The sequence below is a fragment of the Theropithecus gelada genome, chromosome 2 (genome assembly GCF_003255815.1).
Source record: "Theropithecus gelada isolate Dixy chromosome 2, Tgel_1.0, whole genome shotgun sequence".
Taxonomy (NCBI): domain Eukaryota; kingdom Metazoa; phylum Chordata; class Mammalia; order Primates; family Cercopithecidae; genus Theropithecus; species Theropithecus gelada.
Genome location: NC_037669.1, coordinates 176,551,658 through 176,561,314, shown reverse-complemented (window position 1 = coordinate 176,561,314; position 9,657 = coordinate 176,551,658). Strand labels below are relative to the sequence as shown.

Here is a 9,657-nt window from a genome sequence, read left to right as displayed (position 1 = left end):
ACTATTGCAGAACAGGATATTATTGGCTGTTAAATATGAGCTCCAAGTTTGCTTGGATGACTCTGGCCCAGAAAAAGAGAGTTTCTTTTTATGTGCTTAGCACAGTCTTCTGTAACTTGAGGAACAGACACTTCTGATTTTGGATGACCTGGATTTAATCCTTGCAGGGATACAAGCCATAGGTGTCAAATGAAACTGGCCTTCATCCAAGATTCATCAAGTAGTTGGCAGATGTTAGGCATGTTTGGAGATAGGAGTTCTGTGGTCTCTAAATCCGTAAACTTGAGAATGAGGAAGATTGTGGGAGTCCCTGGGAAGACCTAAATGGTCCTCTCTTTCTAAATTCCCCCAAACAGTGCCTTTCTCAGGTCCCCTTGGCATGTATTGAATGTTCCCTCCTCTCTCATTTTTTGTTAGCTGAGATGATTCTTTAAAAAATTCCAGCACTGTTCCAGATTAAAGGTGGACACCACTCCTTCCTAACAGCCCTCCTCCCCCAACCAGTCTCTGGATGAGTGCAGAAAGACACAACAGCCCTACTCATTTGATTTTATTTTCATTTTTTATTGAAAGCTTCATCAAAGAAAACAGAAGTTTAAACCTAACATCCACTGATCTACAGAAAGCCCAAGGGATGGGGGAGATAGTTGCTAATGTGACTATGGTACAGATGAAGAAATTAAAAATAAAACCAGAAACACCTTAGAATTACAGAAGTTTCCATGACAGTCAGAGACAGCAGTACAAAAATGCTCTTAAATAAAGTTCAAAATTGAATGATGTTTCAGAAGTTCCATGAAGTTGAATATGGACTGAAACAAGGGTTTTAAAAGAAGCTGTGTCCCATTTTTTTAGAAACTGAATATCTCATAGCAGATACTACTACATATATTTTTTTAAATTAAGATTCCATTTTGTTTTCTTCTTCTTTTGAAATAAATGGAAGCATTTGTGTCCAGAATAGAGAAAACTTTTTCAAGTGTCTCTTTGAAATAATTTTTACAGTTCCTGAAAAGCAGGGAATAACTCATTTTTTAAATATATATGAAGAGATAACATATTTGAGGGAGGAGGAAAGAACATCTTTCTCAATAACCTAGACCGGAGGGTTTGAAACAAAATATAACATTAAAGTTACATTTTGGACATTATTTAAATTTGATGTGATCACAAAAATATCCATGGGAGTGTCAAAGTCATTCAGCCTTAATACAGTAATGCAGTCAAAATAGAACGAAAACAGTGCAATAGTTTTGGTCAAAGATTTAAAAATATGAATATGACTGTGCCAAGAGCTACCATTATACTCTCTTTGCAGAAGTTGTGTGGATCCATGCTACTGGTTCATATTTAGTGGAGTGAAGGAACCAAAAATAACTTTCTTTTGAGGGAAGCCGAATTCTTTGCTATGATTTTTTTCCTGTATATTCTGCAAGAATACAGCCAACTCTCAATTATTTCTGGTAGATAGGAAAAGACATTATAGATAATCAAAATTTATGACATATAATGTACTGACATTAATTTTACCAATGATTTCAAACTCCCTTAAGAAATTAATACTTTATAAGAAATAAAACAATCAATTCTTATTTCCAATTGTTTGTCCCACCCTCAGAGTGACATGCTAATAAAAGGAAACAGAGCCCAAGGCCTACACATTGAAAAGAAAAAACAAAGTAGATAATTAGCCCTTCAAAAATTGAGAGTGATTGTATTTATGCACAACTCAGAAATTGGGGCAGTAGTAAGAAAAGCTCAAGTATGACTCAGTGGCCTAGTGGTTCTTCCTGCAGATCCAAGCTTGACTGCACCTCTCCTTCAGCTGTAAAGCTTTCTGAGTGGAAGAAAATTTTCTTGATATATTATTTTGCCTCACAAAAATAAACAGAAATGAATATTGAAAGACATTCATCCCTTTTTTTGCTACAGAGAGTATATCTACATGTTAGAGTATAAAGCCAATGACAAATTAATCTGGAGTGAACTCTTGTCTCTCACATCATACAAGGTCTTTGGGGTCACTTGGGGATTTAGCGTTTAGTTTTTGTACTTTCCTGAACGCTATGTAATCTGCAAAGGACAGCCATGACCAAGAGCATTTGGGATTAAAGGACCAATTTCATACTTAAGAATGTTTGGTAGGAAATGTTAAACTTGTCTCAGACCCAACTGTCTTCCAATGCCACAGTGGATGTCATTTGTAAAACAAATTGATTCATTAATGAAATCCCATTATCACTTGCCACAGGAAGGGTAGAGTGTACAGAATCAATGAGCCTGTTTAAATTCTGTCAATCCCTCAGATTGAAGTGAGAGGCTGTCAGTCCCAGTAAGCTCAAAATTTTGAAGCATGCCAGCTACAATAACGTGAAAGACAAAATCTCATCCTTTACTTTTTACTGAAGACAAAGTAATATAGATCAAGGTTCTATGACATGTTAAAGCTTTATTATAGTGCATGATTCCTCAAATGTGCTGAATGTTATACATGTACATAAATATTGTCCCTTTACTTGACTTCAAATCATATAAAAAACATGTATTACTGAAACCCACTTGAGAATTTCTCTCTGCTTATCAGCTCATCTGCAGTGGTTCATGCACTCAAATTAAGAATGAAAACGAATTGCCAAATGTATTTTAATCTCCTATTAACATCATAATCTGTCTAGACACGATTGAAACTTCTCAATCGTGAAGATGACTGCAAGAGTCCTAATTAAATCACATTTCACTTTTCATTAATAGGGGTTGTAGGCCACTGTAAAAAAAAATAAATAAAAATAGGTATTTAGCAAATATCCCAATTATTTAAATAAAGAGGTTTTTTTGAGGGGGGGGAAATTACTTTTCTGGGGTCATACATAAATTGAAAGTAGTTTTTAAAGCACTTTGCAAGGGGTCCAAAGATGTATTTTTAGGCATAGTAAAATAAAGTGAACTTCATGCTTTAAACAGCCTTCTTCGGTTGTCAGTCTTATATGTCTAATGGGAGAGCTTTTAACACCATGCAGTTTTTCACTAGAAGGGGGTGGAAGTGAGTCATATGCTTTCAAATGTGACAGATCTGCTAAGGTCACAGGAAGAAGTAATTCAAGTGAAATATGGAGGTAACATTCTGAAATGTTGAAATCTACCAAGGAAACAAACTAATCCTGGCAAAACTAGAGTCAGGTAAGGATTTTTTTAAGAGTACTGTGACATTTGCAATATTCAAAACATGTCAGCATTCAAGGACAAACAGTCATCAGCACCTGCCAGTATTACCTTCAGTTCACTTGGGCTCATTATGTTGTCTTTAGAAGACATGGCCACGTATTGGGGAGCTCCCAGTTACCATGCACACTTTGCCTCCCTTGACAACACCTTATCATTATTGAAAGAAAACTCACTCTTGCACTGACCATGAAACTAGAATTTACATGAGACAGTGTTTCTCTCATTTGGATTGTGGCTTTAGTTTGTTTCCTCATGTTTAAGCTAAATCTTGGCATTAAAGTCAAAAGGAAAAATGGAAACATCCAAATAAATGCTTGAAAATCTGGTGGACCAGAATGCATGGAAAATTAACTTCAACTTAAAAAATTACAGTCCTAATTAGGATGGGTGACAAAGACCCTATCTCAAAAAAAAAAAAAAAAAAACCACTACAATATATTTTGTTGATTAAATTTGAATTCTGCTGTCTGTATATATTGTTTATTATCACACAATGTAATGCTGCTTACCTGTTGATGCTTTTTTTTTCTCTCCCAGACTTGGCTTTTCAAAACAAGTCTTAGGTAAGACAACAGACAAAGCAGGGCAAATTTGAGTATGTGCCATTGTTTTCCTTCTATTTTTTTTTTTCTTTTTGGTTTGAAAACATATATTTTATTAGAATGGCATGATATAAACTATCCAAACACAAAACACACATGAACACATCAAATGACAGGTCATTTCCTCTTGCAGAAAGTGGCTTAAAAAATTGATATTGAAATTTCATAGTTGAAAAAAATATTTCTGAATGTACAAATAAAGCAGCAGTTTTGAATAGAAACAGGAAGTTACCTAGGCACATTCATTAGCCACATGGTAGCTACCTCTTCGCCTCATTGTTGATTGTGTAAATGAGACTTTCTTTGTATCACATTAATACATGTTTTTGGTTATTTTTTCACAGAAATGAAAGAAAGTATATTAGTTTCATATTCAAATGAATTATGCCCAGGATAATCCTTATTTATACAAAGAGTTTAGAGAGTGAAAAAGAGAAACAGAAAATATGGTTCCCATACATGTCTTTTTGTACCCCAAAAAACTTTGGGGCCCACTTTTCAAAGATAAAAACTTCAGTGCCACCTTTATAATGCATGGGAAACTGAAGGATGGAACAAAAGACAGTATAAATCTAGCATTTTCTCTAAAGCATGAAAAACCATAATGCTGGGTGTGACCAGTTGGAATTTCTCTGTAACACACACTACATTTTCTTGGATACACGTTGTCTCCATTGTGACCATAAATATATGGAGTCATTCTCTGATTTGAGCTTCCAATTCATGGGGTTGCAAATAAGAGAACCAGAGTTTATATAAATAGTGGAATACTGACAATTTCACATGAGTCAACCTTATTACTCATGTTGACATAATGGGAATATGATTTACCTTTAAAACTTTTTAGTTTTTAAAAAGCCTACCCTGTTTTATAGTACACTTAAATACATTTCCCTGCTTCTTTTGGACTAAGACAGGCTCCTGTGACTTAGTTTGAGAAAAAGAGTTTCACCTATTTGATTCAAAGGATTCATTCAGAAAGCAATCTAGTGAATGGTTCACCTAACAAAATTCTATTCCATTGTCCTTAATTTCAGGTAAAACTGTAAAGGTTGAACACATATCTCATGAATTAAAAATGTAGATATATTTTACAGGTGGGTCAATTTAATTCATTTTAGACAAAGTTTTGCATCATTCTAAATGCAAGTATTCCTCCTTGGTTTACATGATTGATCATACCTAATTCTTTTGGTTCTTATTGACATAAATCATACTGTTTCTTGATTGTCAACTAGCATTTTAAGGACTTCCGTAAATTCCACTAATAGAATTCTCATTCTTATTGGGCCTACATGCCTCAAAGAATTAAACTGAAAGAAAAAGTTATTTTGGCAACACCAAGATATGAAAATACAATGAAAAGAGGCAAAAAGAAGATACCCCCTCCCCATTTGCAAAACCAAGGTGACTATTCATGGTAGGTGATAACAAAGACAGAGGTGAGAAGACAAACCCAGAGGTGTTGTAATTTAGAGGGAAGACTATTGTTACAAATACAGTGAGACCTTTCCAGGAGACCACTCACCGTTTCACAGAATATCACTAAGTTTTTTGACAAGTGACCTTTCAGACCAGGTTCAGAAAGTGTCTTTAGCTGAAAATTCATATAAAGAATATTCAACCTGTTAAATAAGCATCTTGGTTTACTAGTGGCCATCAGTACAGGTTTCACTATTCAAGACAGCTAATGAGAAACCAGAAAAGCTCACAGAATTTAAAGCCACTTGGCTCTATCAATCAGTTGATACCCAGAACTGTTCATGCTGAAACTGCTAAACACAGCAGGTACAAGCTTCTGCTATCAGTGAATATACATTTAAAGAAAAGAAAGACAACTCCCGCCACCCTCTTTTTTTGCACTATGTAAAACACCAGTGGAAGGTAGTTTAAACACAACAAAGTAAGAACTGGTCCGGCCATGTCGGTCAAATAAATTTTTTTTTGTTTTTTTTTTTTAAAAGAAAAGAAATGAAAAACAACCTCTATCTTCTGGACTGTAATAGGGTGTCACTTCATCTTTGGTATAAAATAGGCCATCCATAGGCTGAATTTGATCACAACTAGGAAAGACTACAGAAATTGTCAACAATTTCTCTATCTATTGCTTTTTTTTTTGTTTTTTTTTTTTTGCACTTTTTGACCATAAGCTCCTATCTACTTAAGTTTTTTTGTTTTTTTTTCAAATGCTCTTAAGCTAGGTTTTGCAATGTGACAAGCAAAGCTGACTAAAAACTTTGTAAAGCTCATAAAAAAGACTGCAGATAAAAAGCACTAATGCTTTTGCTAGCGATCACGCTTTGTAAATTAAAAAAATCTGCATTCTGCCCCCCAAACACGCATTATTTCTAATGCAGTTGTTTTTAAACCAACATTAATAACTTTACTGTAAAATGTTTTAGCCTTTGAGAATGATTCATGTCAGCACTTAAGACAAAGTTCATGAAAAGTCCCAGCATTTTTCCAATTCTTGCAGTTGCCATGGTTTCTTTTATCAACAAATTTTCTTCAAATGAAGAAAAACATTTTCATTTAAACTGTACAGTTTTTTTTCACCCTAAAAACTCAGTCTTAAACTTCTGTGCCAGTTAAAGCCAGCACAATATTTCAATTCTTTCTTGATTTTTGTTTTTAACAAGACGTTGACAGCTTGCCTCGAGAGCCTTTGACGTCCTTAAAATTAAGGCAATTAAGATTCAAGATAAACCTTACCTAAATATTTCTAAGAAAAAATAAAATAAAAAAACCCCACTAGATTTAAACAAGAAGGGAAAAAGAGAAAGTAGCTTAATTGTTGAGGAAGACAATTTGGTTCCATTTCTATTGCCTGCCTCTTGACATCAGGTTTTCTGTTAAAAAAAAAAAAGTATCTACACCTTCAGGAAAATTCTGAATTCAATTCAAATGTTCATCCACATAAAATATCAACCTTCAATGTTTTGTTTTGTTTTGTAGTGGTTTTTCTTTTTTTTTTCCTCTTCTGGAATTTTTTTCTGTAGTTAAAAAAAAAAATGATGGCAAAAATAAATTGTCAGACCACATGAAGACCATTTGCACAGCACATAAAAACTGTTTTCATTGGGTAAGGTATAAAACTAAAAAAAAAAAAAAAAAAAAAAAAATGCATTCCATTGACGTCTGTGCAAACTGGAAGCCAACTTCTTGTTCAATGAAGTTTCTTCATTCAAGGCAAAGATTCAGACGGACATTCTTCAGTCCTGTTTATGGTCTGTGAAAACAATTGAATAAGAGTGGTCATTAAATTAAAGTAACTTTGAAATCACCTTCTGTGCCCGTTTGCAATGAGGCAGCTTTAAAAGATACCAAGCTTTCAATATAACATAGTCACAAAAGCATCATAACATCATACTGAATCTATGAGATTGTCAAATTCTGCCACTTTCACTTAAATACAGATTTGGGCCAGAGAGTTTGTTTACATTAAAAATCAAGGTTAATAGCTTACGTTGTAGCTCCTTACAGATCCTTTGAATAATTCTGTTCCTTCAAAACTACTGTAGGAATCATCACTAATTCCAGCAACATATATGAGATTCTTTACTCTGCACCCAAAATAACTGGGTTGTATGTTATCTCGTGGTATTCATCACGTACATTTACATAAGGCTTATTGCCTGAGGAAATAAGTGAGACAGTTAAGAAGCCAGTGCAGTTTTGTTCTCTTTTCCTCTTCCCCTTCTTTCTTGTTCATTCCCTCTATCAAGATTATAAGTTTGTGACAGCAGGAACTATATTTTACTTATACCTTTTGCCTTTTAGGCAGAGTGGTATATACACAATAGGTGTTTAACTAGAAAAATATCATTTTACTATATGCCACTTTGCTTAGCTCATTTCGAATAGACTTCTGCTACTGCCCTTTCTACGTTGCAAGGTTAACCTTCCAGCAAGATGACTTTACTCTTAGCTCTTTTGCCCACAGATTAGAAGTTTGTAAAATCACTTCAGAGTTGTGCTATAGAAAGAAGGATCTTTATATTATCTGTAAGTCACATTTAGCTGAAGGCCTTTTTGTTCAGGGTATCGGATGACAGCAAAAAGTTATGCAAGTTCTTCTGATGCACAGTTGCTTAATTTAGTAAATATGACTCAGTGTTACTATGTGTAGTTTTACAGATTGTTTACTATACAAGATGCATGACTGAGGGAGTGGGGGCTAAATTTCAGCCCATTGTCTGTTCCCCAAGGTATGTACCCTGGAGGAGAGCTGTAACCCCAGTTCACAGTGCTTTAAACTGTGTAATGTGTAGCTTGAGACGGCCCAGAAAGGACGTAGTTTCCTAATTTGCAAAAAGCCATCATATGAGCCAGCTATGGCTATTAGGAACCTGATTAATTTCTTCCTAAAATCATGTGAGGAAAGCTACCAGTTGATATATCGAATATTCCATTTTTATCAATAGGTTAAGTCCCTAAAAATATATTTCTGTGTTATATGAGGAAGTAAGATATCTTTTAAGAAGCAAAGCAATTACAATTTTCATACTGTAGCAACAATAAGAAAAATTTTATTAGCGGTAGTCATGGGAACCATGGTTTATATGTTAACTATCTCTAGCTTTGCACACTATAGACTTACTCCGTTTATCTCTAAAAATCTACATTACTATGGGAACAAATTTTTTTTTCTTGGTTATATAGCTGTGAGTTGGGTGGTGGGGGGAGAATCTGTTCTTTGTTCCCACTCCCATCTTCTACTCTGATATTATTGTGTACTGAACGGAAAATGCCTAAAACACCATGAATCTCTTTAGCAGCTGCTCAGTGAATGATGTCTTCTTCAGTGGACTACAGTGCATAGAAGACCTGATCCTTCAAGCTCAAGTACTTGATTCACTGGTCTCAGAAGCATTGATATTTATGAGCTAGGCTGGAAGTACTTTAGGTTTTATAACTGTACACAAATGCTTCCAATAGCCCTCTCCCATAATTTGCTTGCTTCTTAAAGTGGCCCCATTGCCACATGAAAACAAATGATGGCAAATAGATGGTTGTACTTGACAAGTTCATGTTTGCTAGCTGAAGTTTGAAGGAAAAAGGATCTTGCCATTGAATAGAACTGAATTCACTCCTGCCCATCTCCTCTGTTCTGGAATAAATGCGAATGTGCACATTTACATAATACTTATGGATTGCACGGAAATTCATAAAAATAGAAGGGTTCTAATTTTTTTTTTAGGCTGGGATCTTTGGCAACAAGAACATGTTAAGTTGGACATTTTAGAAATAAAATGGGGGTACAACTTGAAAACAGGAATTCATGTGAAGAAATAATGAGTATGGAAATCATTTGCAAATTGTAAAACACAGTGCACAATGTATTATTATAATATATTACAATACGTAAAATGTATTATTCACAAGTGTAAAGGACATAATTTGCTCATCATTAATATACCGACAATGTATAGAAATTTGGTATTCATGGCAGTTCAGTTAGCCAGAGAAGATTTGAAGTATAAAAAGAACTTGCAATACCAGCGTTGAAATGAGGGCCTTTTAAAGTCAGAGTAAATGTGGTAGAGTAGGAATTTCACTGAATTTAAGAATACAGAGGCATTTTGAATCCTCTTATCACTCCTCCTCCCTCAAAAAAACAAAACAAAACAAAAAAAATAGGCACAGTGGATAGATTGGAACGTAACAAACCATAATCTTAGAAATCCGTTTTAGAGCAGGAGGAAGTCTCAGAGATAGCCAAATGAAGCAATATTTTCCAGAATAATTCCTGACAGACTAGCTTCATGTAATGCTATGTAAAAAGTGGGATTCTGTGATCCCGATTGTAGAAAAAGTCACAGTACATTCCCAC

General features: G+C 34.6%; 1 protein-coding gene across 4 annotated transcripts in view; it reads right to left on the bottom strand.

Annotated features, from left to right (window-relative positions):
- Positions 1 to 535: 535 nt before the first annotated feature.
- RBMS3 (RNA binding motif single stranded interacting protein 3) overlaps positions 536 to 9,657 on the bottom strand; it is a 760,896-nt gene continuing 751,774 nt past the window's right edge. For all 4 annotated transcript variants that reach the window (XM_025375203.1, XM_025375206.1, XM_025375204.1 and 1 more), the window contains one exon: positions 536 to 7,053. In XM_025375203.1, coding sequence (XP_025230988.1) covers positions 7,047 to 7,053 — 7 coding nt within the window. In that variant the 3' untranslated portion in view covers positions 536 to 7,046. The remainder of the gene's footprint in view (positions 7,054 to 9,657) is intronic.